At 36.7% G+C, this 20946-nt stretch overlaps 2 protein-coding genes across 4 annotated transcripts; both read left to right on the forward strand.

The window, feature by feature from the left end:
- The first annotated feature begins 211 nt into the window (after window positions 1-211).
- LOC117932794 (probable helicase CHR10) lies at window positions 212-16406 on the forward strand. Of its 3 annotated transcripts, XM_034854126.1 has the most exons (18): window positions 396-440; window positions 700-707; window positions 1221-1517; window positions 1667-1745; window positions 1876-2036; window positions 2621-2752; window positions 3921-4101; window positions 7261-7396; window positions 7545-7662; window positions 9071-9160; window positions 9385-9492; window positions 9606-9809; window positions 10832-10957; window positions 11031-11695; window positions 14278-14423; window positions 15381-15545; window positions 15931-16036; window positions 16139-16406. In XM_034854126.1, exons 4-18 carry the CDS (start codon window positions 1667-1669, stop codon window positions 16161-16163), a joined length of 2442 nt encoding a protein of 813 aa, XP_034710017.1. In that variant the 5' UTR covers window positions 396-440; window positions 700-707; window positions 1221-1517; the 3' UTR covers window positions 16164-16406. The 3 variants fall into 3 exon arrangements, with proteins under 3 accessions (XP_034710015.1, XP_034710016.1, XP_034710017.1); XM_034854124.1 differs by lacking the exon at window positions 1221-1517 and having other exon boundaries at window positions 212-440; XM_034854125.1 differs by having other exon boundaries at window positions 363-440; window positions 681-1517.
- Window positions 16407-17480: 1074 nt separating this feature from the next.
- On the forward strand, window positions 17481-18988 carry LOC117932659 (type III polyketide synthase A-like). The gene is made up of 2 exons (XM_034853936.1): window positions 17481-17698; window positions 17899-18988. The coding sequence occupies exons 1-2, from the start codon at window positions 17506-17508 to the stop codon at window positions 18864-18866; spliced, it is 1161 nt and encodes a 386-aa protein (XP_034709827.1). The 5' UTR covers window positions 17481-17505; the 3' UTR covers window positions 18867-18988.
- Window positions 18989-20946: the final 1958 nt, after the last annotated feature.

Below are 20946 nucleotides of genomic sequence, written 5' to 3' on the forward strand. Positions count from 1 at the left end.
AAAAACCAGTGTCATTGGCCCGTTACGCGCCATCGGGTATACCATTTTAAAAGCATCATTCCCATTTACCAGAAACACCCCTACTCATTATCCCAACTTCCGTAAGAAAGAGTGGCACTTCCAGTACATTGGGAACTTGAAGGAGGCTAGCTTCGTCATTTGGGCATCATCCTCTCTATCGAAACGCAGCGTTTCGTCAACACTCTTCGTCTTCAGTTTCTTGTCACAAACACTTCGCAGCGGAGGAGAGAGGCCAGAGATGAACTACGAACAGAGACTCATTGCCGCGGCGAAGCTTGTTCTCGATGGAGACGCACGCGCCGAGGACGCGCCGGTGAATTGGGGCGAATTCGGGGTCACGGCGACGCTTAAACCTCACCAAGTCGAAGGAGTTTCATGGCTTATACGAAGGTATCTCCTCGGCGTCAACGTTGTTCTCGGTAGGGTTCTGATGCGATTTTGGCTTTATTTTTGGTTTAAATCTCTGTTTGTCTTGCCGAGAAAATGATGATGACGGAAAATAGAATGAATGACTCTTGAATTAAGCCGAATGGTTTGCTTCAGGGGACTGGCCTTTTTATTTAATGTCAAATATAGGACTCAGATTTTGATTTTCTTGAATTTTCTCGGCAACCAAATGGAGAGAAGTTTGTTTTGAGTAAGCATTATGGTGATTGTAGGTTTTCATTGTGTATGCAGGAGATGAGGTATCATTTGTCTACAAATGGGAATTTGAGAGAAGTGGCCTTTGTTGAATTGGGTTGAGTTGAATTTTGAATTCACATGGCTAAGAACTTCACATTTTAATTCATGGGCATTGAATCCATGCCCATGCAGTGGAAACCCAAAATTTTACGAATACTCAAAATTCAATTGAGTCAGTAGCTAATTTAGTGTAGAAGTTGGGTCATAAAAAAACATGGAAGTAAATTTAAAGTTATGTTGAATTGTTTTCACTGAGCTGTTGTGAATTGTCTTTTATAGTGTTCAAAAGCAAGCATTATAGGTGAAATTCTGAATTCTATTGAATTCATTTGAAGACTTGAAATTCAATTATGATTTGGTGCCTTTATCGAAATAGTCAAGCATCATAGAGAAAACTTGAATTTGCTCAAATTTCTGATAGGGCTATTTCTTTATATTTCCCTTGGATTGACCTGTTGTTTATCCTTATCTGAGTAGTGACAACTGAAGTTCCTTTTTCTTTTTTTGCTATGCAGTATTATTAATTAAGTTTTTCCAGAAGGGTTGATGGTATTACAGTTCAGTTTGAACCTTGAACCTTGTAGGATTGTAGGGTTGCTTATGGTTTCTTTGATGAACTATGCTTTGGTTGTGTTACCAGAATTGTTTTATACAATGTTAAGAGTTAATTCTCAGAAAGGTTTTTAGCTGCTCCACCACACATGATGTAGCTTAGCTGCAGTATGCTGATTGCTGTATCTAAAAACATCCTTACACTAACTACAAAAGAAGAACTGAGTTCACGATACTCTTTATGATGTAGCTGAGCTTTAGTAAGCTTTTTCTTGAATCTTCTTTAAGCTTACTTAAGGTTTAAGAAGCAAGAAAATAATAATGCTTATGGCTTTGTGAAAGATAATTATTTTTCCATTCCTATGCATGATTATGTTCATTGTTGTGAATTCAAAAAATTTATTGGCAGATGGGGCTAGGGAAGACTCTGCAAGCCATCTCTTTCTTGAGCTACATGAAAGTCCATCAGAAGTCACCTGGGCCATTTTGTAAGTCAAGGAAGCTCTTTTTCTTTATGAACAAAAGCTTAAATCTTGTAAACAATTTTCTCTAGTACTGGTTCCCTGTACCTTTTGTACCATTTTTTATGTTCCCATCCTTATTTTTTGTTATCCACAGTGGTATTATGTCCTCTAAGTGTGACGGATGGTTGGGTATCAGAGATAGCAAACTTTGCTCCAAAATTAAGAGTTCTTAGGTATGTTGGTGACAAAGAACACAGACGCAGTCTTCGAAGGACAATATATGAGCATGTAAAAGAACAGTGCTCAAAGTCTGATGTAAGTTTTGGGTCCTGCTGATATGGCTATTAATTAAGAGACTAACATGTTGATTTTGGTTAATTTTACTTTTAATGATTCTATGGTGGCATGTAAACATTATTGCTCATCAGCTTCCTCACAAAAACTCTGTACTGGGATGTGACCTTTTTTTTTTTAGGCACTTTGTGAATAAGTTTTTATTTTATTTTTTTGATTATTTAATAAAAAAGGAAAATACTATTTGAGATAGTATTTGAAATCTAAGGGGTTGTCTAATATTAAATTCAATGATGAATCGTGAAATTTTCCTTGATTTGATCACTGGTATTTCCATTTTCACTAGTGGAGAAAAATCAGAAATTATTACCAACCAGCAAATTTGCTTCCTAAATGTGATATTAAGCTATCAATTCAAAGTCACAGATTTTTCTTCTTTTTATTATCTTAAAGGAGGATTTATCTTTTAACAATTTTAAGTTTTCCATATTACAAATTCAGCATTGTAGATTCAACAGATTGTCCGTTTAGCCAGAAACTGCCCAAGCTTCAATCAATGAACTATGTGCATAACTAACAGTTGCATAAGTTGAATCCCTTTCCAGGTATCAGCCCTTCCTTTTGACTTGCTGCTGACAACATATGATACAGCATTGATGGATCAGCATTTTCTCTCCCAAATTCCATGGCATTATGCGATAATTGATGAAGCACAAAGACTTAAAAATCCTTCAAGTGTAAGTTTGAATGCCTATATATTTCCATGCAAATACCTTTTGACTGTGGGATAGGATAAGAGAGGGGATATTATATTTATCCCATGTTTAGTTGGTGATGAGCTAAGATAAGTTATCCCATCCCTTATCCTATCTTATGTTCAACTAAACATGAAATTGGATAAGTGATGAGATATATTATCCACACTTTTTTTATATCTTTTTTGCATGGGATATGAGAATCCTATATTGAGATATGGAATATGCATATCTTATGTATCATAAATTAATTTTTTTTTTTATCATTTTTTTATTTTTTTATATACTCATTTTGCAAAATAATTTTTTGGATTATAAATTAAATTTATGGTTCAAAAGGAAAAACTAAAAAAATATTTTATAAAACATATTATAAAGCATATTAGAAAACAATATTAATATATGATATATAAATTATTTTTATATATTGAATAACATAATATAAAATATTTTTATTTAAAAAGTTTAAATATTTTAATCATGAATATTGTTAAACATAAGAGAAATTTCATTTTCTAGAAAATATTGGAATATGATATAATTTTTATTTTAAACATTGAAAAATAATATTTATTCCATATTATTTTTTTATTCATTTCCTAAATTAAATATAAAAATATAACATATCCCATTGGATATTCTGCCTTACGATATCATATATCCAATATATCTATTGGATTGAAATTCATATCTTAAAATATGTATTTTCTATCCAATGTAATATGATATCCTATGATATACAAATCCTATCTTATTCCATCCTGCCAACCAAACATAGCCTTTGTGAATTTGTTAATGACTTTTATTCCTTGGGGTCAACGTGTTGGCTGATAATAAGTCAATGTTTTGTAGCTTGTGGCACAACTCCTATTGAAATAAGATCATACTGGTGGATATATATGGTGTAAGAACTGTCATGTATATGACAAAATGCATGTGTGCCCTTTTCTCTATTATTCATTTATTTTTTTATTTAAGATGCTGAGACATATTGGGAAACTGTAATTATTAGTTTCAAAATTAATTTCTACTAGTAGAAATGCTTTATTAACTGAAATTGAACCAATATGTTAATGGTTAAAAAAGTTAATGAAGTTAGAGTAGTTTCCTAATTGTCATTGCAGATTCCTGAATGCTTAAACCATAACAGGTGTTATATAATGTTCTTAAAGAACGGTTTGTCATGCCAAGACGGTTGCTGATGACTGGAACACCTATTCAGAACAATCTCACAGAACTTTGGGCTCTGATGCATTTTTGTATGCCGTCAATATTTGGGACGTTAGAGCAGTTTCTTTCCACATTCAAGGAAGACGGACATCCTTCTTCAGGTTATCTTCTTAGTTCTTATTTGTTATGAGTCAGTAGTACTGTAGTACTAGCCTATGCTCCTCTGATATCTTTAATATTCTTATCATTAGTTTTCGGTTCTTTTTTTTTGATAGACAAATAGATGATATATTAAGAGAGCAGTGCCAAACAAAAAGAGGTGCACCCCTAGCTTTTGGTTCTTTTGGGGCTTCTTTTTATTTTTCCGATACTATTGAGATGTGTTAATGACAAGTATTTGACCTTTAATTATGTTTTTACTGGTTTGATGGTTATTAAAGATTCAAAGCAGAATAATTTGTACATGATTAATTCACTCTAGCACACAAATAGGCACATACAAAAGGATATTATAATCTACTCTGGAACAAGAACAGGAACCCCAAAACCCAAACAACAAAAAAAGATGTGAATGAAGTGGTAAGAAACCCAAGCTCTTCTTTTGGCATGGGAGTCTGCTTCAATATTGCTTTCTTTTCATATCCACTGGACTTCCATCCAAGAGGGAGACAAGTGTCCTAAATCTCCCTCATGAGGATGTTGTTGTGTCCATTCAAATTTATAAGAAAAGTTGATTTTGTTGACAAAAAGGAAAAGCCAAGGAAATCCGTGGCTAATTATCACTTATGAAAAATTCAAGATTGTAGATCTAGAGATTCAAGAAGAATGGAATTATTTTGTGTGTGGAAAACTTGGACATCATATTTCAGCATTTGACACTGGAAGAGGAAAAATAACCTACCAAGCCGTTTTCAAATTTGATATGGTATATAATTTTGGCATTGTTGCCAAGTATAGGTGCTGAAGCAAAAGATTGAGTGATAGATGCTAGAGTTAGCAGGCATTTTTTTGGTGATGACAACAACATATGCTTTACATCCTGCATACTGGTAGTGTGTAGGGAATGATGAATATCTGGCCTATGTAGGTAATTCCAGGATATAACCTTTTGTTGGTAAAGGGGGAACTTTCTTTGAATTGAATAGGAAGAAAGGTCCTTTTGCTGATTCATGTGTCTCATGTGTCAAACATCTGTCGGAACCTGTATTGAATTATTCTTTACCAAAAAGTTTCCTTTTAAGTGATTATGATGAACATAAATGAATTTTTTTGGGGGAAAGGGATAGTGCAGTGATGGTTCTTCTTCATTGCTTACAATTCCAATTACTAAATGCATCTTCATCTTCCACTTGTCTGATTGTTTCCATGACATGATAGATAAGGATATGTGGACTTTTATCTGTCAACTAAGGAGAGGGAATAGGTCCTCAGGAACGTATCTATTACAAAAGGGCTTGATACTTATATTTCCAATTTAATTTGCGACATACGTGACATAATTATAAAGTGGGGGCAAATTGGGAAGAAATCAAAGTACAAGGTTTTAGGTGTCTAGGGATGGTGGTCAAGAGGTGTGAGGGAGGGGTATGGGGTGGGTTTGTGGAAGGAAATTAGAAGCGGGTGGGAGGCCTTTAACAGTAGAACAAGATTTATGGTAGGCAATGGGATGGGAAATTTTGGAAGGATAGATGGTGTGGTAATTTATTGCTGGGAGAGTCTTTTATTGTGTTGTTTTTTGTAGTGACCTCGAAGATGCATGGGTAGCAGAGGTATAGGAGCAAGTAAGGGAGGGGGGCTTTTGGTACCTCTATTTCTCAAGATAGATCCATGACTGAGAGCTAGATGGAGTAGAGGTTTTTTTTTTTAAAGAAATTGCAAGTGCATGCAATTCATAGGGATGCAAAGGATGAAATGGTTTAGCTAGAATCAAGTAAGTTTACTTAAGTTTCTTTACATTCTGATTATCATCTTCATCATCATCATCTTCTTCTTCTTATGGATATGGAGATTACGGGATGAGGAAGCGAGTATTAGTACTACATCATCAAAACAAAAGAGAAGGCTGAAGGATGTAATCAAACAATCGCATAGGACTGGAGAATACAAATCTGTCTCTTTGTCTATTGAAAGAAAAGAGTATGTTTGGAATCCTAAGGTTCCATTAAAGGTCGACATTTTTGCATGGGAAGCAGTTTGGGGGAAATATCTTGAAGTTGGACCAGCTCATAAGTGGGGGAGGGAGTTGTTGAACAAATGATGTGTAAAGGAGAAGAAAGAAACAATTGATCACATCTTCCTTCATTGCTTTAAAGAAATCATCCTATAACAGTTGATTTATTCTCTGTTTATGATGGAATGGGTGATGCACTCTTTAGTAAGAGGTGTACTATTGAGTTGGCATAGATCCTTTGTTGGGAAGAAGAGGACTAAAGCTTGGGGAACTGCTCATTTGTTCTTATGTTGAACTATATGGAAGCAAAGCAATAAGAGGTTGTTTGAAAATATTGAACGTGTGGATCAAGCAATCAAACAGTCCTTTATGTATAACTTTATGGAGTAGGTAAGAGTGTGTATATAGGAGACTTTTCAATGTTTCATGATTGACTTCTCTGACTGGTTAAGCTCTTAATATGTAGAGGGAATTTTTTTTGTTTCTCTCCTCTTTGTTGGCATTTTAGCACCTTTGTATGTGCCATGTATAATTTTGTGAGCCCTTTTGTTAGGCGCTTCTAATATCCTTTTTGTTTGCCAATAAAAAAAGGGGTTTAGGCATCCACTGTTTTGAGATGTAACCTTGGCCAAATGGTTGAGTTGTTGGAGACTTAATAAGTTAGGCTGGGGCTGTCAGTGTTTTTGATAAATTGCCAACTCCTTGATCTATGTTACTGTTTTGAAATTCATATCCTTCCCCAAATCAGAAAAGTTGCAGGATCATTGCTGAAGTGATTGTTTGGCAAGCCAAAAAGTCCAATCAGCACATGATATTTAGAAACTAAATAATAAGAATAAGAGCTATATTTTTATTTTAATAAAAGAACTGAAATTATTAGTCTATTATGCTGTTAGTTTTTCCAGTCTGTAAGAGATCTACCTATCAGAACATAGTGCATATGTATGGCATATTTCAGTTTTATATTTATGTTTCTTTTTTCTGATGGAAAGTAATATACATCTGAATGTTATTTTTGGATTGTTTAAATTTATTCAGGGACCAGTTTGTCATGTCATAGTTATTCTAAGCTTTGGCTATTCAGTAAAGGAGATTGACTTTTAGTTAATGGACATCATACTGAAAGTTCAATATATCTTTTTCTTAACAGGTGAAAAGGTGGCTGAAGTTAAGGATCAGTTCAGAACTTTAAAATATATATTGGGAGCTTTCATGCTTCGTCGAATGAAATCTAAGCTTATTGAGTGTGGAACTCTTGTGCTGCCCCCTCTTACTGAGATTACTGTGTTAGTTGTCCTTTGTGGTTTGAGATTTTTTATTTAAAAGTTTTAAACCCTACTCTGAAGTTCTCTCACCAACGGCTTCTGCAAAAATTTTCCTGGCCAGTTTATCTTGGAATGGTGATTTGACAACTTACTAAATTTACCTTGATAGGATGGCTCCACTGGTTTCCCTGCAAAAGAAGGTGTATATGTCAATATTGAGGAAGGAACTTCCTAAACTTCTTGCATTGTCTTCTGGACCATCAGGTCACCAGTCCTTACAGAATATTGTATGTTAATTTCTCAACTTCTCACCTTTAGCATTCAATTTTGCTTCTCCTTAGTTATCATTTCTAAGTGTCAAACTACTACAAGCAATTATACAGAATGAACAAGAGCTATCAGTTCGAATGTCATAGTCTTACTTCTATTCTTCTGGAAAAGTTCTTAATTGGAGGATATCTAATCTAGTCCTCCATTTGATGGAGGAGCTATGACAACATTCTCTTTAAGCCACCTGGATAAGTTCCCTTAGTTGAAACTTGCCATTTTAGTTCTGTCATGCTGGACTGGATTACACTCAATTTTTATAGCAACTTTATAATTACAGTACAAGCTTATGGGCTCTTGAAGAAGCACATTTCATTAGCAGAAATCTCAAGCATACTACTCTTATTCTCCAGGTGCCATAGCTCTAAACTCCACTTGTGTGCTAGATTGAGTAACAGTGGAGTGTTTCCTACTCTGCCAGGTTCCTAAATTTTCTGCCACAAATATCTAATGGCCTGAACACCCCCTACAACTCTCTGCCCAATATACATCTGTAGATGGATTTATTCCCAAATAACCCTTGTCACTAAACATAACAGCTTTTCATGGCACTGACTTAAAGTATCTCAAGGTTTTGCATTGCCTTCATAAATACCACTTTTAGTTTGTGTATAAACTGGCTATCTGCACCAACTACTAACAAATATCAGAACATGTGTGAGAGAGATAGATATGTTTTTTTTACAACCCTATGGTATCTTCCTATATTGATCAGAGGCCTATAATTATTTTTACAAACAGTGATTTTGATTAGTTGGGTATCAGCAGGCTTGCACCTTGCCTTTAAGAGATCCATGACATGCCTTCTTTGTAAAATAATTATAGCAAGACTGAAGGATAGTGTGAGTGCCATAGTTTTCTATGCTTTTCTTGGCAAGCAGGATGTCTGTATATTGGTTTTTTTTAAGTTATTACCACTCATGCTTGATTTGAAGATCAAGGTTTAATGAGTTTGAATTGAGTACCAGAAGGTATTCATAATATTGCAATTCTGGACATGTTTTTTATGAATTTCTGTCAACCATGCCTTAATTGGATTGTCTCATCCACTGTCACACCAATAGAACCTTGAATCTGGGGTGTAACTTCTCAACTGATATTAATTTTCTCTGTTTCATTTGAGGTGCATTGTTTGTAAGGAGGAAAGTAAAACCAATGTTCCTTTCTAAATTCTGATAACATTTGGTTCTTTGTTACATATTTCAACTAGTTTAACAGTTTAATCTTTTAATTTACACTTCAGACACTTTTGAAATTCATATTTTCTGTGCTGGTTTTTCCTCTTTGTTGTGGTGCATTTGCCATTTCCTTGATCTGTCGAATGCTTGCAATGGTTTTTTACGTATTAATTTTGCTTCTACTGTACAGGTAATACAGTTAAGAAAAGCATGTAGCCATCCCTATCTTTTCCCTGGTATTGAGCCTGAACCATATGAGGAGGGTGAACACCTGGTTCAGGTATTATGTTTTATTTGGTATTGTAACAGGCTTCTTTGACTCTGGAATTTGAACTAGGGTGTGCGATATTTCGTTGGAAATGATGTATAATTATAGTTGTTTCTGATGAAAAAGTCATAAGAGCTGCATGTTTGACTTGCCTCCATTCAATTCTAAATGCCTGTTTTGCACTTTCATAATTACTCTATGGATTAACTTCTGTTTATTTATGGTGTCCTGTTCAGGCTAGTGGTAAACTTATAATCTTGGATCAACTACTTCAGAAGCTATATAACTCTGGACATCGTGTTCTTCTGTTTGCTCAGATGACTCATACACTAGATATTTTACAGGTTTGTTATTTTGTTCTTAGTACATGATATCATGAAAGTGCTTAAGCACTTAATCTGGATTACATAAGTCAGTATGCATTTAGCAAATTTATTGTCTCTCATATGCAAAGTAGGATTTCATGGAGTTGCGGAAATATTCTTATGAGCGTCTTGATGGATCAGTTCGGGCTGAGGAGCGCTTTTCTGCAATAAGAAGTTTCAGCCGGCAAATAGTTGAAGGCAGTTTGAATTCCCAAGATGTGCAAAGTAGTGCTTTTGTCTTTATGATCTCTACAAGAGCTGGGGGCGTTGGCTTGAATCTTGTGGCTGCTGATACTGTGAGTTCTCTCCAAATGCTCGACCAAAGTTATTATCACTTGCAATGACAGCTGGTTTTATAGCATGTATTTTTCTGGTGGTTTACATGGATGCTGTTTGTGACAAACAACAAGGGACATGAGTGGCATCAGATTTTAGTAGAATTGATGAGTCTGAGCTCTCGTACAAAATGAATCCTTCTACTGGTGTCACCACTGTCCTGGGTTGTGTAGCATGCTGTTGGTTGCATGCAAGTGTCATAAGGCCTCTTAAAGTTGTAATATTTATCAATTAAAGTTCGGTCAGGTTTGGGGATGGAATGCCCCAACAACTTGAGTTTGGAAAGGGGATTCTTTAATATCTGTCGTAGTGATACAAGGCCATGCTCAATCAGTACATAAGAGAATTCTATAGCGCAAGTACTACCCAGTGATTTATGCACACATATGTTACTTTAATGATTAAAAGGTCTATTGAGTTTCTTGCTATTGGTATATTCTGCCTCTAATCAAGAACAATTGATTTTGCTGGGTAAGATGAAATTTTTGTAAGCAAGATTTCCCATCTTTCACAATTGATTTAGGCAATTTTACTTCATGTTTTTGTTGAATCATAATAAGGATGTAATATAGTTTTTATGTTTTTTTAGTCTTTATCTGTATATCTGAAAGCACTTCAGAAAAAAAGGTATCCAATGACGCTAGAATCATACCAAATGAACTTTTCAGCATACTTTTCCCCCTCTTTTCTTTAAGGATAAGAGAATAATGGTAAAGAGGTACAACTTCAAATGATTCTTTGTGCCTTTGGTCCAATTGCAGATGGTACTGCCCGTTTGTTAGATAGACTAGCAATGAAATTTAGAGGCTAATAAACTGGTTCCTGGTCAATGAACTGAGCAAAAGTGTAATGTGAAAGTTTGAATGGATTCCCTCTTCCTTGAAGTTGATTTGAAGCTCAACCAAAATATGTTTTCGTTATTATCCATAATCATGTTATTTAATTGTTCTTTTTAATAATGTACTAATTCTAATACATACAGGTTATATTCTACGAGCAAGATTGGAATCCTCAGGTGGACAAGCAGGCTTTGCAGCGGGCACACCGTATTGGTCAGATGAATCATGTGTTGTCTATAAATCTAGTTACAGGACGCACGGTAGAGGAGGTGAGATCTAATAAGCCAACCAAGTGAGTCGAAGAGCATCATACCTACTGTTGGTTTCAAATTTTTTATGCAGGTTATAATGCGCAGAGCAGAGAGGAAGCTGCAGCTTAGCCATAATGTTGTAGGGGAGGTTGACATTGATAGGGAAGGGAAGGAAATGGCTGGAGCTGAAGCTGGTGATTTGCGATCTGTCATATTTGGGTTACGTATGATTGATCCTTCAGAAATCAATAATGATGAATCAAGTGAACCAAATATGTCAGAATTGGATGCCATGGCTGACAAGGTAGTAGCAATCCGCCATGAACAACAATTGGGCAAGGATGATAGGAAATTTGAGGTTAACCCAATGGATCTTTTAAAAGGACATGATCTTATTATGGACAGAAGTTCCGTTTCTGTTGATTTTGACCCTGGTCTAGATGAAGCTTCATATCTTGTATGGGTGGAAAAGTTCAAGGAGGCATCCCAATCAAGTGATGATCCAATTATACAAGTGGGAAATAGAAGAAAGTTACCTGAGGAAAAGCTTCTAAAACTTGAAGCTGCAAGGAAGAAGGCAGAGGAGGAGAAGCTAGCCAAGTGGGAAGCTCATGGTTACAATTCATTATCTGTCAAAGATCCTCCTTCCCATGTTGATGTTGACATGATATCAGATTCAGGTTCTGTTGACTTTGTTTATGGAGATTGTACACTTCCCTCAAAAGTTTGTCCATCTGAGGCTACTATCATATTCAGGCAAGTGTCTTCGATGGATATGCTTCTAGTTCGGGAGTCTTATTGTTTTGCTGATAAAAATAGCAATAGTGGTAGAAAATTGGTCATTTATTTCCAAATGTGATTTCCTGTTTCCTGATCTGTTAAGTCTTTTATGCATCTTCTGCTGTTTTGTTTATTACTTTTGCATGTTTTCACTTTCTTAGTGATTTGGTTTACTTTTTCAAAATTATGACCATGTCATCAATCAAGTTGTTGGATAAAATAGTTTTGTTTAAGAATATGGTTCATGTGTTACTAAAATATGCAATGCCCATACATTATGTAGAGCTATGCAAATGCAATTCTTCTAAATTGTATATTGCCTGCTGAAAGAAAAGAATGGAAAATTGTTTGAAATCGTCCTTCTATCACTCATCATAGCTTAATAGTTCAGTACTATTGTTTGGTGGCTTTTCTTTCTAGTGTTGGTAACTTTTGTGTCTTTTTGAAACCTATTAGCATGTTGGCCCTTGTGCACATTTGTGATATTCCATGCTTATGCCCTCATTGCTCACATCCTGGGCTTGTAGGGTTGTACTATACCTGCAATTTTATCCCAGCTCACTGCCAAACTATGTGCAGTAGGTAAGGGCCCAAACAATGTGTCTGGTATGTAAGGGCCTGTTTTTAATTTTTCAATTTTACCGTTTTCTTCCTTTACCAGTCATTGGAAGAAAGTAAAATGGAAATAGAACAGTGAAGGAAGAAACAACTCTCAAATTCCCATGCACTCAGGCTTCCAGCCAATTCAAAGAAGGTTTGTCTCCAATCCTCTAAAAAACCTCTTCCATCCATGAAAAACTATCAGAATACAGTCTTTTTTAAGCTCTCTCTCTGAAGTTTCAGTTTCATCATCCTCCACAAAAACTAAGCCATAGCAAGGAGGGGATGCTCCATTCCTTCCTCCTTTTTCTCTTTATGAACTAATGTGCCAGCTTGAGAGCACCAATTTCCATTCTTGGAAGCACCTGCATCATCTCAGTAAGGATGAAGAGTAAGGTCCACAGTTGCCAGTTACAAACCAATACTCCTCACTCATTTTACGCATAACTCCAATTACCCAAACTGCTCTTTATATGCATCTAGTAATCAATGGTTAGAATCTTCTTCTAAATTTCAATATTAAAAATTTGGCTAGGACTGCAGCACTCCCTGAAAGAAGATTTTAATGAATACCACTCACTTCCAACTCAACCCATAACTCCCTCCCATTTAGGTCTTGTTTGGATCAACTTTTGAGAAGCCAAAAACTCGTTTTTAAGCTCAATAAGAGCTTTTATGTCTGTTTGACTAATATAGTTCAAAGAACTTATGACTTAAAAAAAAGCTTAATACAAAAGTCAGGAAGATGTTACTTCTTGTAGAAGTTCCATTTTAGCTTATGTAAGAAGTTTTTTCATGTTTAATAAAACTTTTATAATACCAATATTGCCCTTTAAAAAATTGTGTCCTTGGCTTTGGCTTCAGCTTCCAGCAGAAGTTAAAAACAGGAGGCTAGCCCAAATGAGGCTTTTGTCTCTGCTCCATAAATGACTTCCTTAAACGAATCCACTATCTTCGACTCCCACTTAGAACTCCTTAGTGAATCTAGGTAAGCAATGATTTCCTATCTATGTTCAATGATGATAATATGCAACTGATGCGTCTTTATTTTGCAGAATTCTTAAAAGATCCAGGAATCTCATCTTCAAGGGTCAAGCACCATCCATCATGCCAGAACCTCACAGTTCGCCTGTTCCCTACTAAAAAGCTAATGAAATTTAAAAACTTCGCTTGCCTCGCCTAATACCCTTATATAACCCTTTGACATCTAGTCCTCTCACCATAACTGAACATTGATCTCCCCAACCTCACTACTGCAATTAATGCCTTTTTCAACTTTGAAAATTCCTTATCCTGTGGTCCCCACCTGCAGACAAGCATACAACCCCCCTAAATCTGAGACATTTTTCTCCTTTACAATCCAGTGATTGGAAAATATTGCTGTAACTTTTCCAACCATTTACCAATCAAGGTTAGAAGCATGAAAATGGATGACTTTTCCCTAGTATTAGCGCATTGTCTCAAATAATTCGCACATTTTGAAACACAAAAACAACCCTCCCCTTTCTCACTCCAAAAATGGTTCAATTAGGAGTTGGCCTACCTGGTGTTGATCTCTGTATTGTGTGCTTTGATGCATCCTTATTTTTTTTTGGATATTCCATGAAAAGGATGTTATTATACTATTTTACATGTAACTGAAATGGAGGTAGTTTTTTTCTCTATTGGATTTGGAATGGATTTGTATTGAGGGCTTCAAGAAGTATTTCTTTTAATTATTGTTTCTGTTGATGACTCCATTTTTTGCTGTGACAGTTTTTAGTTTTCAATGACTCTATTTTAATGGATGGATTTAAGCCTTCAAATTGACTGGAAACAAATTATACCAATTTTGATGAATATAGGTTTCCAAGAACCTCATAACTTGCTCGAACCACATGTATTGTTCTAACCATAAGAACTTCTTCATGAAGTGTGGAGTCATCTTGTTATTCTCAGCTCATATGTTTATTTCACAGTTGCATTGATGACTCTGGGATCTGGGGCCATGGAGGAATGTTTGATGCCCTGGCCAGGCTTTCTTCAAGTGTTCCTGATGCATATCAACGAGCTTCTGAATTTAAGGACCTTCATCTTGGTGATCTTCATTTTATAAAAATCAATGGTCAGTTGTTGTATCTTATGTTCCTATAATTTAGATTGTTTCTTCCCCAAACTGTTTTTTGCTATATATATATTGTTATACAGACACATGCCTATGCATACATGTGTGTAATACATATAGTCCTTCCTCATGTGTGTAATACATGTAGTCCTTCCTCATGTGTGTATATACATCTAGTCCTTTTTTTTGATAGGCAGTATATGCATATAGTCCTTTGTCTTCTTTAACCATCATTTCTTCCTTCACTTCTTCCTTGCTGAGGATTCATGAAGAGTAAACTTTCTTTCATTGGTAAAACCTTAGGACGCTGAAGTTTGTTCTTTCTATTTCCTGGAATGAGATCAATGGCAATCTATTTATGGATAGGTTTTATATTCACCCTGATCATTAAGCGAGGACGTTTTTGGTCAGCCTTTTGGCTTCTTGCACCAAGTGATACAATTTAACCATTCATTTGAAGTGGATTGTATAAAAAATAAGGGCAAAATAGTCAATTACTCAATTTGGACTCCACTGACCAACGGAAACCTCTCTCATTCTTTAGTGAATAACTCTGTGAGGCATGATCTCATCCCATAGTTTCACTCAGAAAGATATGGATAGGATATTTTGTAAAGGTGGCAAGCATGTTGTAAACTATTTATACCATCATTAAGGACACCCCACTAAGTCCTATTATTTCTCAAATGCACTTTGTACTTATACAAATGATTTGGCGAGGGTCATAAGACAGAATATAAAGTCAATCTATAAGTATCATGTGCTTGCTTGTAACTTATTCTCCTGGAAGGTATTTGAAGTAATTTGCTGGATCAGCTGACATCCACACAATTTCTTAACTTAATCATGGGTGGTTTTCTTGATTTGATGTTTTCTTATCCTCTATTTTCTTTGTTCAGACATATTTTTTTTGGTTCATAATTTTGTTACCTCTGATCTCGTTTATTGCTTTAACAGAGGACTGTGAAGAACAGAGAATGGACTGTAATGCTCCTCAGTGGGTGGCTCTCGCTGTAGTACAATCATATAATCCTAGGCGTAAAGTACCTCGCAGCAATATCTCTGTTCCTGACTTGGAATGTTGCTTATCAAAGGCGTCATTCTTGGCTGCTCAAAAATCTGGTATTTATTTACTCTAGTCAAACAATTGCAAATCTTGTCCTCCAATTCTCTCTGGATGGTGAAGGTCTGTTCCTTTTGAAATTCAAACTGGAACCTGTGATTGTTTTTTGTTAAAATAATATCCTCATCTATTTGTCCTAATGTTGGATTTTTACCCCCTCTTACAATCATGTACCAATATTTTGAGGTAGGCAGGCTCTCTTTGTATGGATAATATCCAGTCAATTGTTGAGGTTATCTTTTGCATCTTGTGCACAATTGGTTGTTGCAAGACACATGATTTTAGATTTGTTATTTGCCATTAATTTGATACCAGAAAGTTGTTTTCTTATGTTTCTTTCCTAGATGTGCAAATATCTCATGTTATATCCATTTTACTTGAAAGCTTCGATCCACATGCCACGTATTGGCTATCAAGATCGCTCAGAATGGTATACTGTGGAACGTCTTCTACGAAAATATGCTTCCCTATATGGCATAAAGATTTTTGTGTATCCTTCTTTCCCTTGCTCTCATTCTCATGATCCACACACCCAAGCACACACACTGCAGAGTATGAACACACCAAATTAATTCCTTTGTGATCTTTGCAGGTACTATTTCCGAAGGTCATCTTGAGGATTGGGATTGACTAACAGAATGCTTTACAATGTTCATGGAATGTTTAGTTGTGGTTGATAGAATAGATGAAAAGATGATGCTTACCTCCTTCCCTAGCATTACAATGTTCTAACTTTCAGTTTTGTCTAACCTTTTCCCAGAGCATTGGGGTGGTTTTGTTGTATTTATTCTATCGGGTATAATTGTAAAGACATTGTTCCTAAGTGGGTTAATGAAAAATGAAGTAGTCAGGTCGAAATATCTCTACTACCAAATATTACCTTCTGAGTTGCTGCCCCCTAGGAGAAAGAAACTAAATATATAGAATGCCAACAAGCTGGACTTACCAGAGCACTGTTTGGAGCTTATTCAAAGACAAAATCCTTGTGTTTATTCAAGATTGCAGTCATTACAAATGTGCAAAACTGGGAAAAGAAAAGGAGAAGGAAGACTCTATCTCAGCTGGAGTTCGGTTCATCAGGTTAGTAAGGGCATTCAACGCAATGGTTTGGTCCAAATTTGATATCTGTATTGGTAACAAGTCAAAGTTGGTGTAATACTGTGGTGTGAGTCCTTCAGTGTTTTGTTCCATCATTTTGTAAGTTATTGGGATAAAAGTAGTTGAAATTCAGCTTTATCTCTCTGAATTTATTTAATTTGAACAAGAAAAATTATACTGATCTGGAGACATTTGTAAAATTGCTATATTGGGAAGATTGTAAACTTTAGAGACAGTAAAAACGGCAGCGTTTTGAATGGATGAAGTTGCTGCATTTTTCTTGGGCCCTTAGCCTACAATGGCATGAGGCAGGTTCTTATTAGCCCATCAATGACTTCTGTCCGAATTCGTTCTGTTGAAAGGAATTATTGGAAATTAAAAAATAATTATTTTAAAATAAATTTTGGATGCTTAAAAAAAATAATATGATGGCTTCAAAACAATTTTTTTTTTTTTTTTTTTTTTTTTTTTTTTTTTTTTTTTTTTTCCGGAATTTGTTCATTTCAGTGAATGAAACATAATCTAAGAATGGCTGTAGAAAAATCCCTACCAAGTATATACATATGAAATTTTGTGATGGTAAGTTAGAATTGGGTTGTGTTCACTTAATCACTTCTACCTAAAGAAAGAAAAAGCTTGTTGTTTCTCTATAGAACACTCACACTTCCAAAGCAACGACTAAAGTATTACCAAACTCTAATAGACTAGCCATTTCTCTCCATTCATGCTACTCTTCCTTCACACCAACCTCTCTCCAACATCATGCCCATCTCTCCATTTATATTCACCCTACTCCCTCATACCTTTAACTTCCCACAACTTCATCCCCTTCTTCCTTCACACCCCTCAAATACGTCTAAAATGGAGAGGAACGGGGCTCCCAAGCATGATGTTGCACTAGCTAGACGCCTTCCCATGCCTGGGAAGGCGACCGTCCTTGCAATGGGCAAGGCTTTTCCTAGCCAACTCATTCCTCAGGAGTGCCTGGTGGAGGGCTACTTTCGTGATACTAAGTGCCAAGACTTGGCCATTAAGGAGAAACTAGAGCGCTTGTGTAAGCAAAATAACTTTTAACACATCTCAGGGCTAATTTGCTTTAGTGCTGTGTTGAATGAAAATGGCTTGTAATAACTATGGAGTATTACACATTATGCATGAAAATGATCATTAGGGTTTGTTTGTTTCAGTGAATTCATCATTTATTAATATATATATGCATTGTATATTTGATTTCGATCCTTTCTATTTTGCTAGGTAAAACAACTACTGTGAAGACAAGATACACAGTCATGTCCAAGGAAATCTTAGAGAAGTACCCTGAACTTGCCACGGAGGGTTCGCCCACGATCAAACAAAAGCTTGAAATCGCCAACCCGGCAGTTCTACAGATGGCAATGGAAGCAAGCCTTGCTTGCATTGAGGAGTGGGGAAGGCCAGTGGGGGATATAACTCACATAGTTTACGTCTCCTCCAGCGAAATTCGATTGCCAGGAGGTGACCTTTACCTTGCCAGCCAGCTTGGCCTAAGGAGCGACGTTGGCCGGATAATGCTATACTTTCTAGGCTGTTATGGGGGTGTGACCGGACTGCGGGTGGCCAAAGACATAGCTGAAAACAACCCTGGAAGCCGTGTCCTATTAACAACATCCGAAACCACCATACTTGGTTTTCGTCCCCCAAACAAGGAGCGCCCTTACGACCTTGTTGGGGCTGCACTTTTCGGGGATGGAGCTGCAGCGGTCATCGTTGGCACCGACCCGATACCGGGCAAAGAATGCCCTTTCATGGAACTGAACCATGCAGTTCAACAGTTCTTACCAGGGACACAGAATGTGATAGATGGAAGACTATCGGAAGAGGGCATAAACTTCAAACTTGGGAGGGACCTTCCAGCAAAGATTGAAGAGAACATCGAGGAATTCTGCAAGAAGCTTATGGAGAAAGCCGGATTAGTGGAGTTCAATGACTTGTTCTGGGCAGTTCATCCTGGCGGGCCTGCAATTCTGAACCGATTAGAGAGCACTCTGAAGCTGAGAAGTGAGAAGCTAGAGTGCAGCAGAAGAGCTCTGATGGACTATGGGAATGTGAGTAGCAACACAATCTTCTATGTTATGGAATACATGAGGGAGGCGTTGAAGAGGAAGGGAGGAGAAGAATGGGGACTGGCATTAGCATTTGGACCTGGGATTACGTTCGAAGGAATTCTGATGCGTAGCCTGTGACAACCGACAATTTGCATGCATATATGTTGCATCTTCATATGCTTTCTTGGTTGGACTTATATGTCATGGAATGTCTTGGGTTATGGACATTGTTATAGCTAGATTGTTTGCAAGTTAAGTTATACTAATATTGTTGGTGAAAGATATTGGGATAATATAACCCTAATTCAAAAAACACAACTAGACTTCAAATTAACATAGAATATTTTGGATAAAAACTGCCCACCAGAATGAATAGAGAGATATATAGATATACATGGATGATGAATAGAACAACTTGTGATTCTCATTCTCATTCAATAAATGGTGGTTATATTACAAACAAATTAAACTGATCAGCTTTGACACCCCTAGTAATTACAAATCCTTTCTAAATAATCTATGTATCAAATGAACCTACTCCCCCAACCCAACCTATATATGCACAACACACCTGAGTGCAACTTCCTTGCAAAAAGCCCGCCTGCAGAAACACCACAATTGCTCATACTCACTGCTCTATAAAAGTCTTTCCAACCTCTACTTGAGTGTTAAGTTTTTTTGACTAACCCCTGGCTGTAAGTATCAAACTTGTATGTCCTCAACTGTTACATGCCGTTTGTATATCGCGCCATGGAATCCTCACATAAGCTGGCCGGGAACACACCTTTTTCTTTTTTTTTGCTTTTGCTTACTGCTGGAGTGCAATGCTGTTTATACCAACCCTTTCTGGGCTTAGGGCATTAGGATTTAAAGGGTCCCCTACGGGCTTCCTCCCGAATCGGAAAGGCTTACGTAAGTACAGCACCAGCAGAGGTCTACTTAATCCCCCTCTCTGACCCATGTATCAAGATTGAAGTCGGTGACTCCCAAACCGGACGATTTTAGGGCACCGGGGCAGAAAATCCCTCTCGGACCTCTCCCTCAAGTCATCAAAGGCTTTAGCAGGCTCTTTTTTTTTTTTCTATTCAAGGTGTCCCAACACAACTCTAAGCGTTTCATCCATCTTGCAACATAATGATAAGAAATCAAGCCAAGAAATTCAAATTTTCAACCTACAACCAGGGTTTAGTGTACGTGCTGGGTGTGTCAAGCATAAGCTGGAAATAACCCCTTAAAATAGCAATCACTTCATTTGCAGGTGTCCCAGAACGTGTAACTCCGCGCAATTCAATTACACTGCAGGCTGCAGCCACACAGGGGTGGGGGTTGGTTTCTAACTAAGTTGCCAATGTGGCATATTTATGGACTCCTATGTAGCGGTGTCTAGGCAGGTAGTAGTTTTTTTTCGAGTTAATAATTTACAGGGAAAGAAGTGTTAGCTGCTCAAGCAGTGCGTGGAGTAAGCCATTTCCACACAGCAACCTGTCCAGTCCCATCACCAGTGAAGAAAAGCCCCCGGACCTGATTGAATTCTTCCAACTTCTTGCTTACCAAAGATCTATAAAGAAACAAATATTGCCGTAGTTTCAATGAAGAATTTCCCACACATTTTATTGATAGAAACTCTATGTTATATAGAGAGTGATTGAGAAGCTAGTTTAGGAAACATATACACTGTAAGGCTAAATCTATGCTACTATTACAACGGCAAAGCTAAATCTATGCTATTGTTACAATATACAGCTATATAATTCAAATTTAGAAACAACACCAAATATAGAATTTAATGACAGAATATTTGGCATGATTTTAGGCTAGGCATGCACTATTTCGGTTTGAGCAGGATCTATGCATGTTTCCTTTATACGCCCCGCAAGATAGGGCTTCCATCGGTAAGGTCAATCTTGTTGTGTAACAATTCTATGTGTTGTTTGGACAACGACTTTGTTAACAAATCAGCTAGTTGGTCTTGAGTATATACATGACTGATTTGGATGCTTCCTTTTTGCACTAAGTCACGCACAAAGTGAAGATCGATTTGAATGTGTTTCATGCGTGAATGATTGACCGGGTTAAAACTGAGATGTGTGGCTCCAAGGTTGTCACATAACAGTTGGGGAGATTCTTTGATTGGAAATGCGAGTTCTTTGAAGAGAGTGGAACATTGTCTTTGAAGCCGCATTTGCTAGCGCCCGATATTCAGCTTCTATTAAGGATC

This window comes from Vitis riparia, chromosome 15, assembly GCF_004353265.1.
Source record: "Vitis riparia cultivar Riparia Gloire de Montpellier isolate 1030 chromosome 15, EGFV_Vit.rip_1.0, whole genome shotgun sequence".
Classification (NCBI taxonomy): Eukaryota; Viridiplantae; Streptophyta; class Magnoliopsida; order Vitales; family Vitaceae; genus Vitis; species Vitis riparia.